The 27,995-nt window shown below is 43.8% G+C and overlaps 1 protein-coding gene across 3 annotated transcripts in view; it reads left to right on the top strand.

Annotated features, from left to right (window-relative positions):
• VIPR1 (vasoactive intestinal peptide receptor 1) overlaps window positions 1-27,995 on the top strand; it is a 510,641-nt gene that overhangs the window by 441,710 nt on the left and 40,936 nt on the right. For all 3 annotated transcript variants that reach the window (XM_029588347.1, XM_029588346.1, XM_029588348.1), the window contains exons 7-8: window positions 10,051-10,204; window positions 25,648-25,708. In XM_029588347.1, coding sequence (XP_029444207.1) covers window positions 10,051-10,204; window positions 25,648-25,708 — 215 coding nt within the window. The remainder of the gene's footprint in view (window positions 1-10,050; window positions 10,205-25,647; window positions 25,709-27,995) is intronic.

Here is a 27,995-nt window from a genome sequence, read left to right as displayed (position 1 = left end):
TATCTTATAAAATCCGGGGTCGGCGCACGCAAGGGGGTGCACATTTGTGCACCTTGCACGCGCCAAGCCCTGCGCGCGCTGCCCGCTCCCTCCGAGGCCGCTTCAAAATCGGAGCGGCCTCGGAGGGAACTTTCTTTCCACCCACCCACACCTTCCCCTCCCTTCCCCTACCTAATCCCCCCCCCCCCCCCGGTCCTATCTAAACCCCCCCACCTTTATTCTAAAAGTTACGCCTCCCTCTGGCAGGCGTAACTCGCACGCACCACCGGGCTGCTGGCGCGCCATCTCCCGACCCGGGGGCTGTTCCGGAGGCCTCAGCCGCGCCCCCGGAATGCCCCTGGGCCAGCACCACGTCCCCCGACACGCCCCTGGGAATGCCCCGATCATCGCGCCGCCTACCCGACACGCTCCCGACACGCCCCCCCCCAGCGAAGCCCCGGGACTTACGCGCATCCCGGGGCTTGCGCGCACTGCCGAGCCTATGCAAAATAGGCTCGGCGCACGCAGGGGTTTTTTAAAAGGGTTACGCGTGTACCTTATGCGCATAACCCTTTTAAAATCCGACCCTATATGCCTTTACACAATATTTCTTTTTGAGTTCAAGGTGTGTATGTCATCAGTTCTATGTCTGTCTCTTTCATTGTGTAGTTGACATTAAGTGGGACAGCCTTATGCTCTTTTAATCATTTTGGTTACTTCACCTATGACGTATTGTAAATAAATGTTGCCCTGTATGTGGAGTTGTATATGGGTTATAAAGAAAATGTGTTCATTAGGTTGTGGCATCAGAGGTATGATTCTAAGTAAGAGTTTTATAGGTACTCAGTATTTTACATTCTACATACTACTATAGCTGAAGTGTATGGGGCAGATTTTTCAAAAGTACATGCGCGCGTACTTTTGTTCGCGCAACCGGCACAAACAAAAGTGCGCTGTATTTTAAAAGATACGCGCATAACCGCGCGTATCTTTTCAAATCCGGAGTTGGAGCGCACAAGGCTGCGCAAAATCGGCAGCCTGCGCACGCCGAGCCGCGCAGCCTGCCTCCGTTCCCTCCGAGGCCGCACCAATATCGGGGAGGCCTCGGAGGGAACTTTCTTTCCGGCACCCTCCACCTTCCTTTTCCTTCCCCTAACTAACCCACCCCCGGCCCTAACTAATTCGCCCCCCACCTTTATTTCAAAAGTTACGCCTGCCCAAGGCAGGCATAACTTGCACTCACCGGTGCGTCATGTTCCGGTCCGGGTGCTGGTCCGGAGGCCGCATCCACACACCCGGAATGCCCCTGGGCCGGAACCACGCCTGCGGCCCCGCCCCCGAAACGCCCCCAATGATGCGCTGGCCACGACATGCCCCCGACACCCCCCCAACATGCCCCCCCCCCCAGGAAAGCCCTGGGACTTACGCGCATCCTGGGGCTTGCACGCGCCGCCGAGCCTATGCAAGATAGGCTCGGCGCACGCAGGGGGTGGAAGGGGCAGCTTTTCAGGGGTTACACGTGTATCTTACGCACATAACCCTTTGAAAATCTGTCCCTGTGTGAATAATCCATTGGCCATATGTATTAAACATTTTTCCCATAGAAACAACATGGAAAGAACACATTATTAGACTGGTCTTAAAGTCCCTACAACTTTTGTGAATCTATAGATGCACCCCAATATTGAGCAAACACCTTCACTGTCTCCAGGAGGAGTCATTTGTATTGAGTTCAGCATCCCCAATCATTTTGAAAAATTGGCTTCTATGATAGCAGGATGAACATACCTGTGGGGTGGGATTAATTTGAAATTTGTACAGAAGTTAGCATGCATGAGGTGTAATAGCATGAGTGCATGAAAGAGAGGGTATACATTTGCAACTGCAAGAAAAAAGAAGCTTCAAAACAGGATAAGAAAGATGGTGTCAGTGTTGAATAGACCAATGCCAAAGTTGAATCATCTAAAACTGTTAATAAACTCAAGTTGTGCAAACTCCTGCAGCACAAACAATCCAAACCTTTAAAAAGAATTTTTGCGAGCAAAATTGTAACTATGGCTTAGAAATGGAAATAGGGAGAGTAACTTTAGAACATGCACATGGGTGTCCATATGTATGTGGCAACATATGCTGAAATTTTATATCCTGTGCACAAGAACGAGCACATATTTTAAAATAGGCCTTGCACATGTATGTGTGCTCCTAATTTTAAGCATGGACGGAGACAGTTGGGAATAGTTGGCATTTACACACACAACTGAGTAAATTTTAAAACATGTATGCGTGAAGGAAATGACCAGTTCACCAGTTCATCCACCAGTTTATCCAGTCTATATCTAGGTCATCATGACCCCCCTGCACTCCCCATCATTTACCCAGATCCCTCAAGCACTTCATATGTGGTTAAAAATAGTTTTATTCAGACTTATACCTGATCTACAGCAGAAGTAAATCTGCGCTTAAAAGGACCTGGACGCGCACTGATTCGCTTTGCTACATATGCGCATATCTCGACTCCACCCGCGAATGCCCATACCCTGCTGCATTCTACTCCTTTTTCACTCGATGCGAGATAGTCATGCATCGGTACTTATACGCATATGTGGCCGGTTTACAAAATCGAATGGAGAGGCGCATGTGCTAGATACACCTGCAGCTGTGCTTTTTGGCGAGTACAACATTTTTAACATTCACCTTAAAGTTTTTTATTTTGGAGGAATTTGATAGAGTAAAAGAAACTTTGGTAAATCTATCCTTTGTAATTTCCCAAATAATACAAGGTTTAAAAGTATCAAAATTGCTCTGGTAGGATTCAATGGGAGTATGAATCTAGGCAAGTATTGTGGCCCAAACTTATGCCAACTTCAGGCAAAAGCAATATATTCAGGTCTGAGGGCTACTAGAGGCAAATAGAAGAAGACGATTGAATTTGAATGCAACTATTTTTGTGGGCATAGATGAGAAAATTAATGGAGCATCTATCATTGCCTCTTCTTCCTATCTTCCCAAAATATCTTTTACAGACTGTGGAGAAGTAGCCTAGTGGTTAGAGCAGTGGGCTATAAACCAGGAGACCAGTGTTCAAGTCCCACTGTTGCTTGTTGACTTTCCTTCCTCAAAATGCAATAAGTATTGCATGTGATAGCAAAAGGGGTGTGTTTTATGCTAATATATAGTTTATTGCAATTTGCGCTAATTACCTATGCGAAGAGCTAAGTTAGCGATAAGTGCCAGACCTGTTGTATTTCCTGCATGCAACCACTGGGGGGACCAGGGAGCTGAGAGAGAGCTTAGCCATAGTGTCCTCTCCCTAGATAGGTGTTTGTATCCCTATGGTAGGCCCACCTAGTAACTCGAGGTGAGGTTTAGATAGGGGGTTAGGGGCCACTCTCTCTCTCTCTCTCCCCCCCCCCCCCATACACACACACACGCATGGCTAGGCTGGTGCTCCAGGAGCCTTAAATCGACTCAAACAGGCCTTTCAGGAGAAATCGCAAAATGCGATAAAACCTTACCGCCTGGAAACGCAAGCTATCGCACGGCTTAACGCTATTGAAAAAGGTGTAATTAAAATCGGCGTTAAGTCTGTGTGATAACATTTCGCAGACTGGCAAACCCAGCCCACTCCCCGCCCCTAACTCCTCCTCTTTTTCAAATTTGCATCGCACCATACGATATGGTGCTATCGCATGCGTTAATGGGGCTTTTCGCATGCGATAAGCCCTTAACGCATGCGAAAACACCTTAGTGCATTTTGATAAATGACCCCCTTAGATTGTAAGCCCTCTGGGGATAGGGAAATACCTCCAGTACCTGAATGTGATCCACTTTGAAGTGCTGCAAAAAGTGGAATATAAATAAATAAACTGTGATGAATATAATACCCTTATAAATCTGTGCATGGCCACTTCAGATGGTACAGAATGCGACGGCCAGAATACTCACCAAAAAACGGGACCACATCACCCCTATCCTCCAAAATCTTCACTGGCTGCCGATAAAATTTAGGATACAATTTAAATCCCTCATGATGATTCACAAGGCCCTGCACAACATCTCCCCCCTCAACCTATCCTTCCAACTACAGCAACACATTTCCAAGAGACCAATCAGAAGTGCATACCAGAACATGCTTCACACCCAACCGGCGAAAACCTCAATGAGGAAACAAGCTCTGTCCACTGCAGGTCCCCCTCTTTGGAACCTGCTCCCACCGGACCTCCGCCAAGAACCATGCCTTCTGACATTCAAAAAGAAGCTAAAGACTTGGCTATTCACCCAAGCTTTCCCGGAGAGCTAAAACCGGTTGAAGCGATAGACGATATACTTACCTCTGTATTTATGTTTCCGAGTTTGGCACCCAGTTACATTTAATTGAGTTTACGAATGTCTCCCTTAAAGTTTTCCTGTCCTCCTATGTTAATGTATTCCGCCCCTGAGGCGACTGTTCAGTTCCTTGTAAACCGGTGCGATATGTATGTTATACCGGAACATCGGTATATAAAAATTATAAATAAATAAATAAATGTATGCATGTATATGCCGCCTCATACAGTTGTTTGAAAGTTATTCTCTTGTTTATTGCTCATGCTTGAATTTGCATGAACTGAAGCTACATTTCAGAATAGATTCAGGAGAGATGGGGCTCTGTGCAACTCAGGTTGTATTTAATGAGTCATCTTTACCCTAAATAAAATATACAAGATTTTGTGGCATATATTGTAGTAAGTGTTCTTCAAGTGTTTGAAATATTTGGCTCATATTGAATATCAACTATCTTTAACATGTGATCTTTATCATACATTTGTAAAAAAATAGAGATCTGTACTCCACAACATATGATATTAAAAGAATTTAAATAAATAAATATGCGCAAATACATGCAATGCATTGAAAAAGAGTACTTTTTCTACCTATTTTAAAAATATACACGAGTATATTTTACACACAAAATAAGGTAGGACTTACTTGTGTAAAACCCAGTTTATGCATGTAAGACAGCATATTTTAAAACTTGCATGCATAATTGAAATTACCAATTTTACCAATTAGTCCACCAGTTCACCCAGTTCGCCAGGTCATTGAGACCCTCATGGTTCTTCAGCCTGAACTTTCCCAATTCATCCACTAGGGATTTGCATTCGTTTTGAATGAATGTGCAATCCGCAATGTTCTGAAACGTATGGCGAACCCCCACGAATGTAACATATAACTAACGAATAAAACCCCCACTCTCCTGACCCCTGCAAGACTTGACAAGAGTCCCTGGTGATCCAGCGGGGGTCCTGGAGCGATCTCCTGCACTCGGGCCGTCGGCTGCCGGTATTCGAAATGGCACCGATAGCCTTTGCCCTTACTATGTCACAGGGGGTACCGGTGCCATTGGTCGGCCCCTGTCACATGGTAGGAGCAATGGACGGCCAGCACCATCTTGTGCTCCTACCATGTGACAGGGGCCGACCAATGGCACCAGTAGTCCCTGTGACATAGTAAGGGCAAAGGCTATCGGTGCCATTTTGAATACCGGCAGCCGATGGCTCGAGTGCAGGAGAATGCTCCAGGACCCCCGCTGGACCACCAAGGACTTTTGGCAAGCCTTGGGGGAGGGGGGGGGGCGCGTCAGAAGGGTGGGAGTTGTAGTTAATTAAATTTAAAGAGTTGGGATGGGGTTTTTTTTAACTTTAATGGGAAACGAATACCATACGTAACTAATGGACGAATCAGGGTCCCCCGAAAACCGATGTAAAGGATTTGGATCCCGACGAATACCGAATCAAAAGTATCCGTCCCTGCTGCACATCCCTATCATCCACATCTCCCACCCAGCTAGCAGTACACTATAAAACATGTTTAATATCACTCCAACATAACTTTTACTGATAAATTGTGCAATTAATGGAAAAATTCTTTTTTTGCTCTGGATGTCTCAGAATAGGTTGTTACTTATTTAGTTCTTGAATAAATTTGTGACCTTTTCTCTTTCAGTCAGTTAATTGTTTCTCATCTTTTCAAATCAATGTGGGATAGTTTGTAAGCTCCCTCACAACTGATATAGGATTGTCTTTTTTAATCAGTTTGGTAACGAAAGTCCAAATCCCTCATACTTCCCCAGTAGTTTTCTGTCAAAAACTCTCTTTCCCCTCAAGGTATCAGATTGATACTGACTGTACTACTCTTTTCCCAAGATCTTCAGTAGATGCAAGTAAGTCATGAAGCAGTTCACAATGACTCTTTTTCTCTCCTTTCCCTGTGAATGGATGAAGATCTATTCCTTCTTCAAGACTCCTTACAGTCCACCCATGCCCTCAGACTGAGAGACACCACTCATTAGCGTACAGTGATTCCCTGGGTGAGGCATGTTAGAAAAGATAAAAATCTTAAAAAGGAAACTGAAATTTGAGATGAGGAGAGCGGAGAAACTCCTGTCTTATGAAGCACAAAAATAGGCAGGTTTCCAGATATGAAGGATTCAGACACTGCCCTTCCAAAAAGATGAAAGCTCTCGTCTCCCCTCTGAACCCAGGTCTCAATCTGAAAGGCCCCAGAGGCCTTTCTCCTGAAAAATAAACAAAACTAGGGAACAGCCATGGACATGTTGTCCCTGGAAAGGTCAACTAATATTGAGCATCTTAAAATAGTGGCAAGTGTTTATATACTCTAAGGGCCCGATTTTAAAAGCTGAGCGGGCACAAAAACCGGGAGATATGCGCGTGGCCGGGCTGTGCGCACACCAAGCGCATTTTAGAAATAGCCCGGCCACGTGCATATCTCCTGATACACAAGGAAGTGCCAGGCTCTGTAAAAGGGGCAGGCCAGGGGCGGGGTCTGGGCAGGGGGTGCAGCGGGGAGGCTGGAACAGCGCCATTAGGCGCTGTCCCAGGGAAGCGCATACTGGCAGCCAGCTGACATGCAGAACTTACTCCTGCTCCATCGAGCAGGTAAGTTCTTAAACAAAAAATCTAGGGTAGTTAGGGTAGTTTTAGGAGTTGGGGAAAAGGGAAGAAGGCTAGGTAGGGGGATAGGAAAGTTCCCTCCCAGTCCACTCCTTAATTGGAGTGGACTGGGAGGGATTCGGGTGTGCATGAGCTCACGGATATCATATTTTATAACATGCACGTGGCATGCGGCAGCACACCCATGTTATAAAATCGGCATGTCCATGTGCGAGCATCGGCAACCACGTGCACATGGACGCACATGCGGCCCTTTGAAATTCTACCTTTATGAGCAAACAATTCCAGACTCCCACATGAGGGAGCTACAAACTCACATTGCCTATTCTGTTTCCTCCCCTTTTTTAGTTGGAATATTCCTTCTGGTAGAAATCCATTGAGATGTCTACATCTATGTACGTAAGTGTTAGCCCTACCCCGCCCCCCCCCCCCCCTTAGAACCCCTTCTTTTTACATGTGTATATCTGTATGCGAAGACAAAAATATGCATGCATGTTTGAGGTTTGTAAAATAGCATGTTGTTGTGGTCGGTATGCAGCCGGCATCCCTGACCTCTGGCCCCAGGGAGCCGCTTCAGTGATGCCCTGGCCTGTGTGACATTCTGAGCTCCACCAGGCCATTCGGCCCTGGTCCCCGTCTCTGCTGTCCGCACCACTGCCGACGCTCCCACCGGCCCTCACAGGCATGTGCGCGCGATCCCTTCTGGTTCTTAAAGGGTCAATGGTGGCAAACCTTCCTGTGGCTCCTACCGATGACGTTAGGACAGGGGACTATTTATCCACTGCCTAAACATCAGGTTCTTGCCTCAGCAACAGGTTCCCCTCTGGTTAGAGTTAATTGTTGCTCCGTGTGCTCCTGCTCCTGCCTGCTCCTGTTCTTGCTCCGAGTGTTCCTGGTCCTGCCTTGCCTCCTGTTCCTGGTTCCCTGCTCCGCTTCTCTCCTCTGTGACTGCTCACCTGGATTCTGACCTTGGTTCACCCTTGGATTCCGTTTTGCTTGCCGCCTGCCCCAAACATCTGCCTGTTCTTAGATTCCTCTGCTCACCATCTGCCCACAGCCTCTGGTACGTCTGACTCTGCCTGCTGTCGTCATGGAACTCATCATCCTCTGGAGTCCCACGCCTAAGTTCAGCTGGCCTCGGTACCCAAGGGCTCAACCTGTGGGGAATGAGGGCTGGTATTGGCGAAGGTCCTGTTGGGTCTCCGCTCTGAGCACACCCGCCTCCTCCGACGAGGACCTACAGGAGACCTCCTTCCATAGGTAGCGTTAACCTTGTCTCAGCTAGGGGTTCACCAAACAACACATGTACATGAGAAGATGCTACTTCTGCACATATATACTAATTTTTTATGCACATGACTTTGAAAATTTACCCCTAAGGTTCTTCTCCAAAAAGACTACAAAGAGGAAAAATACTTTTAGTCCAAAATTACATCTTAATTGGCACAAGAGGAGCTGCAAAAGTGTGAACATATGACAGCAGACATGGACAAACACACTTCATTGAGACTTCTTTTGGAGGACAGGTCACAAGTATTTTAGTTGTATATAATAGACACAAATGTAGCCTAACATTCAAACCTATTCATGGTACTACATTTGTGTGCATTAGTTGATGATTTATTTTAGTGTTTTATAAATTTTGAAGCAAGTTACTGCACAGTATATAAAATATAGCATGGTGGTGTTTTGAAAGCATGCATGCCTTTTTCAGTACATGCAAATAATTCCACTGCAAGAAAGGGCTTACTTTCTCGACCTGTTTCATAGACATACGCACATATATTTTACATGCAAAAAAATATAATATGTATACATAAAAATCTTGATTTACATGTGAAGGCAGGTATACTTTAAAGTATGCATGTATACTATTTTGAAAATACATACCTGTATGTGTACTTGAAATCACCAGTTTGCCAATACCTCTGCCAGTTCTCTCAGTCCATCTCAGTTCACCTAGACTTTCTAGGTCTTCACCCTGAATATCCCCTAATTCATCCTGACCTCCCACCCAAAAACTATAGACAACAATCAAGTCTGATTTCACTTGCACTAGTCACTCAGCAGGTGTAAAAGCGTTTGTGCATTCTTGATCGATGGTGGGGGTGGAAGGGAATTGGAACCAAAAAGTTACCAATAAGGGCCCTGACCTCAGCGGTCAGAGTAACAGATAAGTATGAAAGCAAATAGGTGTGAAAGCTTGCTGGGCAGACTGGATGGGCCGTTTGGTCTTCTTCTGCCATCACTTCTATGTTTGTATGTTTCTATATGATGACCTCCGTGCGTTTATAGAAAAGTACGTTCGAATTTGCAAACCATGCCTGACACACCTCCAACACGCCCACTTTGTTTGCGCATAATTTTCCAGCCAAAGCAGCAGTTTGGTGAGTTTGCTCATGCTATACCTGTTTTGAAAATCTGATAGCTTATACACATACACATGGGAAAGCCATTTTCTCCATGGAACCCTTTAAAAATGTACTCAGTATCTAAAAAATATCCCAAAATAACTGTTGTAAAGAGAACGTCAGTAATATGTGCATATTTGAATAAGAACATCTGATATCATATTTCTCCTTCTTTTATGTAAAGGGAGTTTTGCCCACTTCCTTATTTATGCCTATATTGTATAGAGAATACTGAAGATGTAAATTCATTTTTTATTTGAAGTTTCTTATGAGTACTATGTTTCCTTTTTGACTGACTAAAAGATAATCCAGGGTTTGTTTGTTTTTTGTGAAAGAGGGAATGTAAAACACATTCTCATTCATATTTGATCAGCATATTTGACTGTGCATTTGATTCTTGTATAATTATTGTGAACAGCTGATAAGCTCACACAGTTGCCTTTAGGATGCATCGGCATTGGGGTATGAAGCAGTATGATTACTCTCTTGTCTATCCTGCTGGTGGTTTGCGTGTGCATTTGGAATAAAAGTGTTTTAGCTTTTTGCCTATTAACTGAAGAACCCTGCCATTTGTTATGTTTAATGTAGATGTTCCTGTCATAACCAGAGTGATAAGTATGTTCTGTAGAGCAATTGTGAATCATTAATATGAGTAGAAAATTAGTTTCTCAATGACCTTTTTTCCTTTTTTTATCTTTGTTTTTCAGCCTGGCTGCAAAGCTGCAATGATCTTCTTTCAGTACTGCATCATGGCCAATTTTTTTTGGTTGTTTGTGGAAGGATTGTATCTGCACACTCTCTTGGTTATTTCCTTCTTTTCGGAAAGGAAGTATTTCTGGTGGTATATCTTGATTGGCTGGGGTAGGCATTTTCTTGACTTAATTAGAATGTAAAATTGTTGAAATGAATTGGGCATAAAGATAAAAGAAATAGCTCTCACATTGATCCCAAGGGCACACAAAAGAGATTACTTATATGAGACTGTCCTCACCATCCTCTTCCATTCCTATAGGTTCATTCGCTGGGGGTGTATTAGTTAGTAAAAGAAGCATAAAGAGTTAATGTAATACTATAAGAGAGAGAAAAAACAGTTGTGCTTAAGTTCTTAGTGAAACCTCTCTCCCAACCTCCCCCCAGTATGATCAGAAAATTAGTTGAGAGAGACAACTTATATGTACAAGGTCAGCCTATAGCTTGCTTTGGATAATGCAGACACACAGTATTGCTTAAAGAAACTAAAGGTTTTTGGGCTGTCGGTCCCCCCCATCCCCGCCCCTGATCTCCCTCTACAGCTTCTTCCACTCCCTTTTCTTAACTTGAAGTCTGCAAGCTTCAAGGTCACACACACAAAATGGAGACAGGACTTAATTAAAAGTATAAGAAGACTACTTATTTAGAGCAAGCCAGAAGACAGAGTTAAAGGTTTTATGTCCAGTGCAAGCAGTTCTACTAATTCTGAGAGCTGAAACACCTGGCCCTACCTGAATCCTACCTGGTCCTACCTGAATCCAAGGTACCCAGTACTTTTATAATTTTCATCAGTGCTTTAGTTATTATCTGAGACTTTAGTTATATGATTTGATTTTATTTTACATTGATACTGGTGATACAGCTGCTGATTTTTTGTTTGGTTCAGAGAAAAATGCAAGAGCAAATAGTTACACATGAGAGAGAGAATGTCTATACAAAATGGCAATTACATGTAGTGTACAAACTACAAGCAATCCACCATATTCAGAGTGGTCCTGAGACACACACAGTAGTTTTTCCTTCAGGAGTTAGAACAAAAAAAGTTGTTCTGAGCATGCACCAGCCAAGGACTTAAGGTGGGATGGAGCGGGACTTCTGACTAGAGCTGCACCAAGAGAAAAGATCCAGAGTCTCTGGTACTGCATTATAATTTGTTTGCTGTTTGTTCCCAAACATAGTCATAAGCATTTGGTTTGTGCATATATTATACAAAAAAATATAGCTTTTTGTACTTTCACATAAGCTGTAGTAAGGTATCATGTTTTTCTTAGTGTGTTTGTGTGATCTAAACTGCAAGGCAAATACCTCATTCCTGAACCCATTACAGGGGGTGAAGGCAGACCTTCATGACCCAGGCAGTGGTGTGCTTTTCCCTTAACTGTATGCATGTTTCTTATAGTTCACTTTGATGGTCAACCATATAGTAACCCTGGGGACAAACAGGCGGGGCACAGTACTGGGTGTTCAACTGAAACTTTACTGATTTTTCCAATATTAACTCAAATGTCCAATCATCCAGGTTGATCCACTTCTGTGTATTTGTTCCTAGGCCCAGGTTCCCTAGATCTTGATTTTAACACTCGAGGCTGGTATATATAAACTAGGGAAATCTGCCAGAGAGAGAATCCCCATTCAATATAGAAAAGTCCTACCTGAATCCAAGGTGTTCTCATCTCTTTCCCCCTTCTGTACCTGTTTTCTTAGGGTGGAGATCCCTCTGTGAGTCTCCAGTGTTCTTCTCCTCCTTCCTGATATCTGTGACCTCTCAAAAGTTAAGGTCTGATATCAGACTTCAGGACTGAGATATTACAGCTCCAGCCCCAAATTGAGGCGAGGTGGCAAAAAAATCCCTCACCAGCCAAAAGGGCTCTGACTCAACAAGCCGCATTGGCGTACTTGCGTCTCACTCTCCATACCCTGATCTTCCTAGGGTTTCTAATCAACTATCCCAAATCCAAGATAGTTCCAAACCCTATCCTTTATAGGGGCCAACCTAAACACGATACAGGCAAAATCTTTCCTCCCTCAGGATCGGGCTTTCACCCTGGCCTCTCTGGCGCATCATTTACAGACTCGAGTATCCTCAACTGTTCGTCACTTCCTCATACTGCTGGATCACATGGCGTCCGCGGTGCATGTCACTCCGATGGCCCGCCTAGCCATGAGAGTAATGCAGTGAACCCTAAAATCCCAGTGGTTTCAAGCTTGTCAGCCAGTGTCCAGCATTGTTCACGTTACCACACAGCTCCGCCTGTCACTCGCCTGGTGGATACAACATTCCGATGTACTTCAATGCCTTCCATTTCAGGCTCTAGAACCTCAAATTACCTTGACGTCAGACACCTCCAACCTAGGGTGGGGTGCTCATGTTGGCGACCTACAGACTCAGGGAACCTGGTCTCCAGAGGAAGCCAAACATCAGATAAATTTCCTGGAGTATCGGGCGATCAGATATGTCCTCAAGGTTTTTCAGGATTGCCTTTCGAACAAGGCCATCCTGATTCAAACTGACAATCAGGTGGCGATGTGGTATATCAACAGCAAGGGGGAATGGGCTCCTACCTCCTGTGTCAGGAAGTGGCACAGATATGGACATGGGCCCCTACCTCCTGTGTCAGGAAGCTGCACAGATATGGGCATGGGCCCTTTTCCACTCAATGTACCTCACAGCCACCTACTTGCTGGGTGTGGACAATGTGTTGGCAGACAAGTTGAGTCGCACATTTCATCCGCACGAGTGGTCTCTCAACCCCACAGTAGCGGACACAATTTTCCAATGTTGGGGTTACCCTCACACCTCTTTGTGTCAGTCCACAGTCGCAAAGTAGAAAACTTCTGCCCTTTAACTCTCAGCCACCACTCACAACTGAGGGACGCTTTCACCTTCTCGTGGGCCAGCGGTCTCCTCTATGCGTACCCTCCACTTCCACTCATATCGAAGACTCTTATGAAGTTACAGAGGGACAAGGGCATAATGTTTCTAATAGCCCCTCACTGGCCACGCCAAATGTGGTTCCCAATCCTCCAGGACCTATCAGTACACCAGCACATTCCTCTGGGGATGGATCCGCTTCTGATAACTCAGAATGATGGATACCTGCACCACCCCAACCTCCAGGCCCTATCTCTGACTGACTAGATGCTGAAAAGTTAATACTCCAAAATACTCCAAACTCTTAACCTTTCAGAGTCGGTGTCCCGAGTCCTGGTAACTTCATGAAAGCCTTCCATGAGAAGGTCTTATCGTTCTAAATGGAAGAGGTTTACGATCTGGTGCACTTCCATGTCCATAGACCCCCTTCATTCATTCCATGGCGAAGTTTCTGGACTATCTCTGGCACCTGTCAGTCAGGCCTGAAAACTTCTTCCATCAGGGTGCATGTTAGTGCAGTAGCCACGTTTCATGAGGGCATGGGGGATGTCGCTATTTCAACACAACCCTTAGTAACATGCTTCAAGAGAGGCTTACTCCACTTAACCTCCACTGCGCCCTCCGGCCCCTGCTTGGGACCTTAACGTGGTTTTGGAGCGGCTTATGAAACCTCCATTTGAGCCTCTCCACTCTTGTGATCTCTGCTATTCACCTGGAAAGTAGTTTTTCTTCTCGCTATTACCTCCGCTCGCAGTTAGTGAGTTGCAGGCTTTAGTTACCTACCTGCCTTACACTAACGGGCGGATTTTAAATGCCCTGCGTGCCGGCGCGCCTATTTTGCATAGGCCGCCTGCGCGCGCAGAGCCCCAGGACGTGTGTAAGTCCCGGGGGCGCATCTAAAATGACATGGCATTTCGGGGGCGTGACGTGGCGTTGCGGGGGCGTTTTCTTATTTTATTTTTCGCATGTACTTTTTACTATAAGACGAGACTGAAGGGGGACCCCTGCTGAATGCAGGGTTAGCGCCATGCTGGGCATGCCCAGTAGATGCCAATCAAAGTTCTAGAAACTTTGACTAAAGCGTTCCGTGATTGGGCTCCATCCTGTGATGTCACCCACATGTGAGGATTAGCATCCTGCTGTCCTGTGAGAACACCTGTTACAGTTAAGCAACTCTGGTTTCTAGATAGGGTTCTACCAGGACTTCAGTGTCCTTGCCTCCTGATCCGCAGAATTGCCATCAACAAAATGCTCAGGCATCCACTCTATGATAACGTCTCAAAATTAGCAAAATGCTTAACAAAATATTTGTTATAAACCAGAGAACTCCAGATTGGTAGGCGGTGCCAAGAAAGAAATAGCCTCCAAAAAGTAACCCCAGTGAGAGGGATTCATTTATTTATTTATTTAAAAATGTTTATATACCGCCTTTAAAATTCAAAAGAATTAATCAAAACGGTTTACAACCAAACATACATAATGAACAAACTTTAAAATAAAACAAATTAAAACTAACATTAAAATAATAGCACAATAAACATTCATGTCCTACGACTTTAAACAGTAAAATTGGATTGAATGTATAATATTATTTCTTATGGGTATTGTCTGTTTGAAAGTAGATAGTGACATTGTGAGAGATAAGGGATGGGCCTTACACTAAATGGAAATACACCAGAACTCCTCACTCCTCAAATGCTCAAGTCAAATGCCCACACCTGCTTCTAGCCTAAGCCCCTCTTCAAGGTAGGGATTTAATCACCGCAGGCAATCTCAGGGGGAGGTGCTGTAGGGAAATTTTAAAGACAAGCAGTATAATCTGATTAGAAAAGAGATTAGACAGTTTTGGATGCTAACCACATTATTTAACACAAAGTGCAGTATTAGGTCTTTGAATAATGCCTATCCTATCTATGGATAGTATGCTTGTAGTAGCACTAAATGCATAATTTTACCTGCAGATAGAAGAGGCAATTTTGGAGGGATCCTGGGGTGGGGGTGAGGTTAGCACTTATTGGGATACTTTTCATTTTCAGAAATATGCATATATATTTATATGCAAAAGGCACCAGCACAAAAACTTTTTCTGACTCAGTTTTCTAAAGGAAATTTAGTAGTGTAGTGGTATTTAATAAAGAAAAATAGATTTGCATATTAATGGAAAGGTTATTGGGAATTTTGACAGAAACTGACAATTTGTTCTTATGAAATAATGCTGATGGGGCAGATTTTAAAAGCCCTACGTGCGCCGGGCCTATTTTCAAAAGGCCCGGCGATGCACGTAAAGCTCCAGGACGCGTTTAAGTCCCGGGGGTTTTCTGAATGGGCGGACAAGGGGCGGGGCGGGGGTGGGGGAAGATGGCCCGGGGGTGTGGCAGGGCGGTCCATGGGGCGTGGTGGGAGGCGTGGCCGAGGACTCCGGCACAGTGGCTGTGCCGGGGGATTGTGCGCCGGCAGGTGGCCAGTGTGTACAAGTTATGCCTGCCTCTGACATACGGGGGGGGGGGGGGGGAATTCGGGCTTGGGGGCGGGACAGGTAGGGGAAGGGCTTTTAAAATTTACCCTTTATAGTTTTAAAATAGGTAAGGAAATTACATGTGTTCAATGCATTGATATATGTGGTTTCAATGCCTTAAATTTATTCATGTGTAAGCTTACACATGTGTATGTTCCAGGGTAAAGTTATGTGTATTTTATAAATATATACATATACGATACTTGTGGGTTATACAATATGGTAGTAGATGTACACTCAGCCATATACACATGTATAGCTACCAAGCATGGCTATTTTCAGGTCATAGATACCCAGTGACGTCCTCTGTATATTTGATATTTTTTTTTACATATATGTGATATATTGACATCTATTCATATTTCATAATGATGAAGATTCTGGAATCCTCTGTTGCATTCAAATTTTTAGGTACAAAATGTCTCGCTTTCTGTATTTCACCTAATTGTGTGTAGTTGCCATCAAAAATCATTTGTGAATATATTTGTGGTGTAAAGGTGGAAAAGTTGCCCATGCAACTTATGTTGCTGAATTAAAAGTACTGGGACACATATCTCTGGATTTTTCAACTAACATAGACATACAGGGCTTCCTCAATGTCCTCTCCCACACTCCCTCTTTACAATAACACACTAAGCATGCAAAAATGTGCTTATAAAGGCTGCATTTTATTATCAATGTAAACATCATCAACCTGAGCTCACCCTCTCAGGGCAGTCTACCACTACGTCACAGTAGAATACTGTCAACTGCTGAACCAAGCCTTCAAAACTACTCCAGCAGACCATCAGCACATGCCAAGTCAAACCTATTATAACCCAACAGGAAAGGTCTAGCAGCTTGGTCAGTGAGTACCCCACTCTGCCACTGGCAATTGTACAACATATGAAACTAACTGGTTTCACATATCTGAGTTAACCTGGGCTTGGGTTACTCCCATAAACAAGGGCAAGTTCCATCTCCCAACCCACATAAACTGCAGACCCCTAACTATTAGATGGAATACCCTCCAGTGTTCCTGGATAAAGTTGTTGAAAAAGTCAAGACCATTATTGGATAAATGAACCTCATACAATCTGTGGAACCCAGGACAGCCCAATCAATCCTAATCATGTCAGAATCTACACCTTCCTATAGACTCCAACCAAGAGTCTATCTGCTTGATGACCTGTTTCACACCCTGCTTTCTCAGTGACTAGTCACCCAACTTGGGCATCTTTAACACATCTGACCATCCAATTTGCATGCCCTGTATCATGTTCTTCAATATACTTCCTCACTGCTGCAATAAACGTCAGGCATAGCCATGCCCCCACATCATTACTCCTTAAATGATTGACCACAGCCTCATTCAAACACATCTGCCTTGCTTGTTCATACATGACTTGCAGGATTTGGTCCCATCTCAAGCCTTTGATGCATAGCTACCAAATTTGCATACTGTCCACTGCTAATTCTAGATGTTCTCCATAGAGGAGAATGAAAGCCCTTTGAGCCCAGTACCCAAAGGAGTGGTCCATGTCCCAGGCACACCCCTTCTCCACCAAACTACAATTATCATTCGAACTCTGAATGCAGCACATATAGACAGCAAAAGCCCCAGTTCACCACCTGCCAGATTTCCACCATAAATAAGTACCAAAAAAATAGCTTGAAAATTGAAACAACAAAATTATAGATTCAGCTATAAAGAGGAGCTCATGTATTTTATGAAGGTATCTTGTGACCGTCATATATTGCCACAAAATGTGAAGCCCGTGGAGGATGGACTTCAGGACCGCACATGCCATTACTTTTTCTGTGGATTGAGATAAGTGTACATAATAGTTTTTTAACATACAGTGCCTTCTCTCGTGTTATAGCTCCGGACGGAAAATACCCGGTACACACACGACCTATGATTAGATAAGCCCAGTGCTCCACGGGCTTCACATATAAGCCAAAAAGCATTTTGTGGCAATATATGATGGTCGCAAGATACCTTCATAAATTACATGAGCTCCTCTTTATAGCTGAATCTATAATTTTGAGATTTCCACCATAGGCAGCTCCACTTAGACTGAACTGGTGGCTGCTCCTATCTGAAAAGAATGAATCCCATAATTTTCCAAATTCTATCCCAAGCCTGGTATCATCTTTTTTAGGATGCCCACAAACTGGCAACAGGTCAAAGGGGACTTGCCATTGTGCACCCAAAAATGTATACACACAAGGCTGCAAGCCCATGAAATTCAATAGGTTAGCCACCGGGCAATCCACGTTATCTCTCAACCCATATAACACAACCACTTGTCATTTGGTCCTTTGAGTCACTTTGGACCAATGAATATGCAAGAAAATGACCCCCTCCATTTCCTGAATGTTCTTCCATAATAATCCTGTTCACCCTGGCCTAGCCTCAAGGCACTAAAAAGTGCAAACACTAAAGGTGCCCTGGTCAAGACCACTTCGTACTTTGCTCCTAATCATTGCCACAACTCACCATACATTATGGTTTGATGTTTATCTACCTGTAAACCCCTTCTGTTCTTCAAGACTCTCAGTATGTACTTGATTGAGAAGCTAGCCGCTGAATAACCCTTACCTCGCATCTTTTGTAAAAAGGAAAAACTGATCACTTTGTGACCATCCCATTTCCGGTGAATACTCAATATTTTTACCCAGTCTGCCACTGGATCCCCCTTCCACCCATTAAAAACGTAAGAATTGCCATACTATGACAGACTGATGGTCCGACAGGCCCAGTATCCTGTTTGCAACAGTGGCCAGTCTCAGTCTCAAGTACCTGACAGGATCCTAAACAGGATCCCATGTTCCTGCAAGAATCCAGAGAGCACATATTTGCCCCTTTTTGTAAGCCACCCATGTCACCAAAGAAAGCAATGCCCAATCAAGATCCATACCTTGCTGCTCCCAGCTGCCATAGGTACACCAAAACTTGTTCTCCCAACTCCAAACTTCGTAAACTATCCCATTTTAAATGAGAAAGGGTATCCACAATTGAATTCTCAACACATTGAACATGTCTTACCTTTGCTGTAATATTCCACCTCAAGTAGGGAAACATTAACTCCTGTAAAAGAGTAGACTTTTTTTTTTATACTAGGCTGATTGACTATTGATGACATCCATCCAGCCTTGGTTATCACACCAAAAGAGAATTTGCCTATTCCTCATCCTCTTACCACAAATTGCTGAGGCCATCACGCAAGGGAATATTTCCAAGAAAATGATATTCTTTATTAATCCTGACTCCCCCCATGACATCGGCCAGCACTCTGCACACTATGCTTCCTGCCAATTCAGCCCAAATCTTACTGCCCTAGCCATATCCAAATACAGCTCAAGATCCTTGTTGAACACTTGTGCTTGCTGCATCACTATCATGCCTTTACATGTTTTCAAAAAACTCTGCCACATTCCCAACTCCTCCCCTATTTTGCTCAATCACCTGAATAAAGTGGTGTTCATATCTAATTCCCATGGTAACTGCCAAAAGCTCCTAATTAGTGCCTGACCCTGGGAAAAGCCAAGCAAGTGAAATTCAAGGACTCTAAAAAGGACTGCATCTGTTTTAGCATGAGCTTCTTAGTCGCTCTGACCAGCCATACCAGTTCCTCAAGACCCCACACCTTCTCTTCCAATAGCCTAGATACCTTAGCCTCCAAAGCCAGTTTGTTTCCCAAAGAGGTAAACCTAGATGTAGAACCCTCGGTCTTCTCCTGAGCAATTGGGATGCCAACATGACGTGCCATGCCCAAGCAAATCTTCAGCAAATCCGAAGATGCTAGACTGAGCAGGGCCAACAAATTGTCCAAATAATGCACTATGCTATATACGCAGGCTAACTGCACTTTTATCCAGTGAATGAAGGTGTTAAATGTTTCAAAGTAAGAACACAAATGGAACACCCTATTGAGAGGCAGTGATTTATAAAACTTGGCCTTCCCAGGTGAAACCCAGCAACAGGAAACTCTGATTGTATTGTCCACTTTGACCAATAATGCCCCCTTTCTGGCCCTCCTCACCAGAGCCACTGTTGTCTCGAAAAAACATAATGCCCTGAATACAGCTCAGTGGAAATGAAGTTATTCACTGATGAGCTGGTTGAAAAGGACAAGTTCAAAATCATTCTATAGTTCCCCATCTCTTTCTTTGGCACTGCACCACACTGGGAGGGGGTGTCTACTGTTTTATCCTTCAAGAAGAGAAGAACATTAGAAATTTCCATACTGGGTCAGACCTAGGGTCCATCAAGCCCAGCATCCTGTTTCCAACAGTGGCCAATCCAGGATACAAGTACCTGGCAAGTACCCAAATACCCATGCTACTGATGCTAGTAATAGCAGTGGCTATTCTCTGTCAACTTGATTAATAGCCGTTAATGGACTTCTCCTCCAAGAACTTATCCAAAACTTTTTTAAACCCAGCTACACTAACTGCACTAACCACATCCTCTGGCAACAAATTCCAGAGCTTAATTGTGCATTGAGTGAAAAATAATTTTCTCTAATTAGTTTTAAATGTGCTACTTGCTAATTTCATGGAGTGCCCTCTAGTGCTTTAACTCTTCTGCCATCTTGTCCTTCATCACCTTCCCAAAACGGATCGCAGGCCTTGAATTCAGCCTGTGCCACCAATCCAAACCTACCTGTGGCATCCTAAAAACCCCTTTCAAACCCCTCCCTTAGTGTGACTGTCACATGTTTATTTGGGTACATCTCCAACTATGCCTATATGGTTACTAATTGTATGGGTATAGGGGCCCTTAAACCAAAAATATTAAGACTTGGATCCCTGCCCAACATAGGTCTCACACCCATAATGCTCTTCTATAATATTTTTGCCTCCTTCCTCATCAATTTCAATTTTATGTACATTAAAAGATTTACTTATACTTGGTGTCGGTCACTGTGCTGCTAGTACTACGAGGATAATCATTTTTATGATCTGTCCCTATGGGAATATTGTGTCAACATGAAAATGCTGAAGTTTGTCTCTCCCCATGGCAAATCCTTATCACAATGAGCACCTGAATCAACTTATTGATGCTCTGTTAATGACTCAATCTTCAGTCATTAATAGGTTTCCCTTGACATTTATCTCTTTCTCCATGGTGATACCATAGAGCTCTATGAAAACTAATAATATCTGTCTTCATAGAGATACCAAATTGCTATTAACATCCATATCTGTTTCCAGAACACTAAACAATCAGAGGGCAATTTCCAATCCATGCCAGAAATGTTAAAGTCTGCGGGTACCTTTAAGGTCATTTGTGAAAGGGAAAAGTTTTCCTTTGAAAACTGAGTGGGGAAAAGGACATGTACAGACCTGTACCTGTTATTTGTGCGGGTATTTTTTCCCAGAGGAATTTCACACATACATACATGTGTGTACTTCTGCATCACAGATGTGCTAACCTCTCCCTGACTCTGCTCAAAGAAATGCTGCTTTCCCTCCGCTTAAAAGTCCACATGTGTTGCAACAATGCACTTTATTTATGCACAGTGGATCTGATTTTAAAAAGCATTTACACGTGTAAAACTGAGTTTGTCTTGAGTAAATGCACTTTACTCGGGTGCGTGGCGTTTCAAAAATTGCTACAGTATATGCTATTGAATTCTCCATAGAATTTATTTGCATAAGGGCACTTTACTCTAGTAAATGGCTTTTGAAAATTGCTAACATAGGGGCAGATTTTCAAAGACCTACGCACGCCGGGCCTATTTTCAAAAGGCCCGGCGGCGCGCATAAAGCCCCGAGACGCGCACATGTCCCGGGGTTTTCTGAATGGGCGGGCAGGGGGCAGGATGAGGATGGGGCAGACGGCCCGGGGGCATGGTGGGGGTGGTCCAGGGGCATGGCTGGGTGGTCCGGGAGGCATAGCCGAGGTGTCCGGCACAGCGGCCCTTTTCCAAGTTACGCCTGCCTATTTTATTTTTACAACATCATTTTGTTTATTAGGGTATTTTGTATCATAATTACAAAATGGCATCAGTATAAATGAATAATGTTTGGAGGAGTTTATTTGGTATTTTTCATTTTTTATTTGTTTTTAAACGTTTGATTTTCTGCCTTTACCAAGCTGGCCTGAAGGCAGATTACAATCTAATTTATAGGTAAATTCTTGTTACATTTGCATCTCACTTAGGACAAGCATAGGGAAACACAAAGGAGAGGCATGTTAAGGAAGTAAAGCAAAATGTTTACAATTATAAACTGTGTTGTTATACTTTTCATCTCTTCTTGAACATCACAACTGAACAATTCATTATTCATATATCTCTGAATGACACATAGTATTTGGGTCACATTCAAAATATCTTCTTCTCCCCCTTAAGACATAGAATAGAGGGAAACCCTTGCAACACTCTTGCAAATGGAAATATACTGTTGCAAAAAAGAAAATCCAAATTATGAACACAAAAATGACCATCCCAATCCATTCATTTATGTTTTCGGAATGTTCTGGTGAAACTTAGTCATTATTTTCAATGTGAACAGCTGAAATCTCACTCTGACTCTGTTCTGTATTGATACGTAGAACATTTGCTTGAAGGTGCAATCTCTGTGCATTATTTCTCTCTCTTCACCCAAATACGCATACAGGAATGCCTCCTCTTAATGTAGCTAAAAGTACAAGCATTGAGGATGGGTAATATTCTCTCAGCCAATTTATGCACATAAATGGCTTTAAAAATTGTTCTCCCTATCTCTTAAGAAATTTGGGTTTAAAATTCAAAAGGGCATCCCTAGCTAGAGAGACCCAAAAGTGAAACAAAAGTATTGAGTTGAAAAAAATGTCCATATTTTACATATGTCTAATTCAAAAACCACCGAACTCTGAGAAAGATAGGTACCTGCTAATTTTGTGGGTTGTTTTTTCTTTGTGGAAAATGTGATCCTTTTCTAACCAGTAAAATCATCACCAATTAAAAGTTTCAGCCTGACGCTGAAATGCATTTAGAACCGCATCCGCACTGCCACTGTTGTGCCGTGATGATGGCAGAAAAAAAAACCAATTGACCCATCCAGACTGCCCAGTTATTCCTGTCACACTAATAAGGATATATCCCAGCTGCCAGCCACAGAGAGTGACCACTTGTAAGTTCTCATTCTTTTATCCAGGACAACTTTTGTCATCCTTTGTACTCTTGAGCATCTGGAAGACAATGTTCAAAGCTGTGTAGGAGGGAAAATAACAATATATACTCAAGTATTGGCCGGCTAAAAATGTCCCTCCCTCAATATTTCTCAAAGTAAGCATTATGTTCCATAAAGCATTTAGTTTTAATTGCATTTAAACGATGCATTCCTGAGATCTTGTTATGAGCGGTATTATAAAATAATAGGTGCTATTTTCCATAAAAAAAGCAATCTACACAAAATCCAGGAGCAAATGTCCACAGATACTTTATATCCAACTACCCATGTCAAGTTTCAAAATTAAAGTGTGCACATTCTCTTTGAAAATTGATGCAAATTCCATGGGTAAAATGTGTCAGCAAACTTTTATTGCAATTCATCAGAAAATTGCCTTCACAAGACTCTCCACTTAGTTTGCACTAGGGATGTGCAGACCAAAAGTTTATGTTCATAAGTCCATAAGTCGAAAGGGGGGGTCATTTGCGGTCAATATGGACATATGGAGAATTCCATAAGTTGAGTCTATGTCCATATGTGCAAATAAAAATTTAAACCCCCTCACCCTCCTTAATCCCCCCCCCCCCCAAGACTTACCAAAACTCCCTGGTGGTCCAGCGGGGAGTCAGGAGGCCATTTCTGAACTCCTTTGCAAGGAGCACGTGACGTCGGCGTCACGTCGGAGTGACGCGGCGTCACGTGATTCCCCGCGCGTTTGCTCCGGGACCCTCGTTCAACCCAAAAGGAACTTTTGGCCAGCTTGGGGGGGTCGAACGAGGGTTCCGGAGCGAACGCGTGGGGAATCACGTGACGCCGCGTCACTCCGACGCGGCGTCACGTGATTCCCCCGCGCGCGCGCTCGCTCCGGGACCCTCGTTCGACCCAAAAGGAACTTTTGGCCAGCTTGGGGGTGTCAGGAGGCCCCCCCAAGCTGGCCAACAGTTCCTTTTGGGTCGAAAGAGGGTCCCGGAGCGAACGCGTGGGGAATCACGTGACGCCGCGTCACTCCGACGTGACGCCGACGTCACGTGCTCCTCGCAAAGGAGTTCAGAAATGGCCTCCTGACTCCCCACTGGACCACCAGGGAGTTTTGGTAAGTCTTGGGGGGGGGATTAAGGAGGGTGAGGGGTTTAAATTTTTATTTAGGATCAACAATCGCGATTTCCAATGTATTCAACATAGCTATGTTGAATAAGTTGGAAATCCGATTGTTTTCGCCTCATTACTTTTTTAAGTTAAAAAAAAAAAAAGTTGCGTTTTACATTTAAGTTCAAAACGAATGCACACCCCTAGTTTGCACCTAGTTTATAATAATCCAAATTAAGTGTTTCCCTATCCTATCATGGAGGCACACCTAGGCAGTTGGGTTTTCAGGTTTGCTGTAATGAATATGTCTGCTTATTCATTCTGGTGATCCTGAATTCCTGAATGGCTGTGCCTCCAGGGGAGGTTGGGAAACAGGACTTAAATAATTACCACTACTAAAGTGGCTATTATCCTGAGCATCTGGACGCCTGTGTCCCCTGCATAGCCTACAATAGAGAACCAGCTATGGGAGCATCTGAATTTCTGCTAGGACTTCTATTTATCAATAGATGGCATAGGAGTGGAGGAGTAGCCTAGTGATTAGACCAGTGGGCTATGAATGTGGAGACCAGGATTTGAATCCTGCTGTTGCTCCTTGGGCAAGTCACTTTACCCTCCATTGCCTCAGGTACAAACATACCCCCTCATTTATCAAAATGTGCTAAAGCATTTTCGCATGCGTTAAGGGTTTATTGTTGTGCAAATCTGAAAAAGAGGAGGAGGGCTTTAATGCCGATTTTAACCACAACGTTTTCAGTAGCGTTAAGCCGTGCGATAGCTTGCGTTTTGGGGCGGTAAGGTGTTAGTGCATTTTGTGATGTCTCACCCAATTTTATAACATGCGGCTGCGCGCGCATGTTATAAAATCGGGTGTAGATCTGTGCATGCCGGGTTGCACACTGGGTTGCGCGCACAAATCTACGCCCGCGCACAATTCTTAAAATCTGGCCCATAGCCTTTCAGAGGTTAGAGAGAACATTGCCTCCCACTCTGATTCCCTTTATACGTTCCTTGCTTTGCCTCGCTTTCCCTATATCTTAGCAACAGACTGACCTCAGGTCTGCTCAGCTTCTCTTCCCCTCTGTGCCGTCACTCCAGCCTTGTTGCTTCCTTTCTTCTTCAATCTCCATCAGACTTTGATCATTCCCCCTCCACTGATGGGTCCTGGACAGGCATCAGTAGCATGGACTTGGCATTCCACTGCCTTCTTTTCCTCAGAGTCTGGCAGCAGCAGCAGCAGCACAAGCTTGGTTCTTCGATACCACCTCCTCTGTCATGGGATCTGGGTCTCATGGCAGCAGAGCAGATGTGCTTCTTTATTGCCTCCCGCTCCACCAAATGGGTTCTGCACCCACAGCAGCAACATCAAGCTCAGCTCTTTATAGTAACTTTTTTCTCTTCTCGATCAGTAACAGAAGTTGCCCACTCCATCGTCCAACTTTCCTGGGCTAAGATTCCCTCCCTTGCCATCTCTCTCTCTCTCTCTCCTGCGGGACCGTTTGGTTCTGCTTCTACAGACTGCTTGCTTGAGATTGGAACACTGTTATACCAGCGGGGTCCTGCGATCGCATCAGCACATTGACTGCTGTTGTCCATTTCACCCTCCTACCCCACAGTGTTACACAGGACAGATCAGGAAGCACTCATCAGCATCACTGTGATAAATCTGGAGCTGCTCTGCAGAGAATCCTTCTTTCTAGTTAGAAAAAGGTTTCTTGTTTTTGATTGTATGATCACACCATCACACATAACACCTGCCGTCACTGATAGCCATTCTGTTTAGTACTTTGATAGATGGATAACATTGTAAACTATTATTTAAGCAAACGCAAGGGGCAGCTAGCTGTAGCATAAGATTTTGACTGTTCAGTTACTCATACATTACATTTCTTGGATGTTAAACCTATTCTTTACACTGATTCTTTATAACAACAGGTGCACCAACAGTGTTTATCACAGCTTGGATCATTTCTAGAATTCATTATGAAGATATTGGGTAAGCATTTGCATTCACTGTGAGTTTTGCACAGTATCATGTATGGAATTCAATGTGATAGCGACATTGTATATATAGTGTGAATGTGAAGATATAAAACAAAACACTGATGTTTGTTTCTTCAAGTTTAAAAGAGGGATAGTTTTATTTTTTCAACTGGAGAATTCATCAATGATTGGTCAATGTAAATGCAGTATTCTTTTGTATATCCTTTGGAAAATGCTTACTGACAAATTTTGAATATGGATGTGTAATGTTGAAGTTATTATTAATACAACACTTCATTGCTAAATTAGGATTACAGTATCCTATTGGGTTCTTAACCATTGCGTTGCTATTTTTATATAAGTATTATGGATAACATTAAGAAAATTAGGGTGTGGATTTTTTGACATAGTTGAATGTATGTGAATGTAAAGTGATATAGATGTAATGGGTGGTGTAGTTGTTTTAAGCAATTAATATTTTTGATACATTAAAGATTTACTATATGATTAAATAAAGATTACATTTGCATCCATTGACTGTCTTTGGTATATATCAGCTTGAATGTAGCTCCATCTATAGAAGTATAATTAGTATCATTGTTTTTCACATTATTTATATATTATTTTTATAGATCTATCTATCTATATATATATATATATATATATATATCTCTATCTATCTATCTATATATATATATATATATATCTTTGTACAAAAAATGAAGTCCATATTCAGACACAGTCCAGAAAAACTTATCTGGTTAACTTTGGAGGTATAGTCAATAGTGTAACTATACTAATGAACATAGCCGGCTAACTTTAGGACAGCTCTTTAGCCCGACCAGACTTCACTGGATAAATTAGCCGGCTAACTTTGAATATCAGAGTTAGCTAAAAAACATAGTTAGCTAAAAAACGCGGCGGTGTGAATCGCAGGGGGAAGGGGGGGGCGAAGCGGGGGGGCGGGCCTGTGAAAGCCGGCAGCGATCGCACCTCTGTGGTGCGATCGCTGCCGGCTTTCACATCCAATAGCGCCATCATAAAAGGTGGTGCTATTTGGCACGAAATGGGCAGTGAAAAGGCTCCTTACCTTTTCGCCGTCCATGCTGTCTTCGCGGCGTCCGCCCCGATTCCTCCTCTTCCAGGGCAGACGACGCCCCAGCTCCGCCCCTTTTTAGCTATTGCACGCGAAAAGGGACTTTTCACGTGCAAAATGTCCCTTTTCGCATGCACTAGCTTTAAAAAATGACCCCCTTAGCCAGCTAACTTGACTCCTCCCAATTACTTCCCCGGAATTTCTCTAATTTATCCATCTAAATTCTAGCTGGCTAACTTATTAGCTGGCTAAAATATAGCTGGCTAAGTGCCCAACTGTTCATTTTACCAGATAACTTCTGAATTATCCATCTAAATGCTTCTGAATATGGACATCAGTACTTTTGTTTACATACTATTATATATATATATATATACATATACGCTCATCATTTGGTTCAAAAGAACCTTAATCGAGCATGACATTTGTGTGAACCAATGCTCCCTCTAATTTTTTAAAAGCTACGTGTGCAAAAGTTTTTATTTCTGCAAATTTTTTATAAGTTGAGTTCAAACTGTGCACTACGAGCCAGTATAATGTGAATGGTATCTGGATTTCTTGTGTGTGCTATGTTTTGCCATGTGCACAGGTTTCACGACCTGTGTGCATCCGCACACATGTGCAGCATAGAGGGAAGCAAAACCCTGTACATTAGGGAATGTAATTAAATACTTTTTAGATCAGCCATCAAAGGGTTTAGACCCCTGCCTTTGAGAGTTAGGTGCCTAAATTGGTCCCCTGGAAAACCTGGGTTGAGCGCCTACATTTAGGTGGCTGTTTTCACAAGGCACCTAAAAAATGTCTGGGGCTGGTGTTACGAGCGCGCGCGGGCGCGGTCGTCTCGGGTGGGTGGTGAGCCCTTGGGCCACGGCAGGACCCCAGGAGGAGCCCAAGGCCACACCGTGGGAGGTGAGCTGAGCAGGCATGGTGAGCCAGGCAGGCAGGAACAGAAGCAGGGAGTCCGGCCCTCAGCCGGACCTGCATGCCCATGGTAGCCAACACGGGGAAGTTGACTAGTGAACGGTCCTCCGACTGTTCCCGGCCCTTTCGGACCTGCCGCAGGGAACGGCAATGGGCAGCAGGCCGGACAGAGGCGAGGGCAGACAGAGTCCTTAAACTGAAGACATCAGACGGGGCAGAAGCAAGACGAAGACATCAGGACAAGGGCTGAAGCGAGACACAGGAAAGGCCCAGGCGAGCAGGA

This window comes from Rhinatrema bivittatum, chromosome 2 (assembly GCF_901001135.1).
Source record: "Rhinatrema bivittatum chromosome 2, aRhiBiv1.1, whole genome shotgun sequence".
NCBI lineage: Eukaryota > Metazoa > Chordata > Amphibia > Gymnophiona > Rhinatrematidae > Rhinatrema > Rhinatrema bivittatum.
Note: the sequence above shows the minus strand (reverse complement) of the source record. Positions and strands in the feature narration are given on the sequence as shown.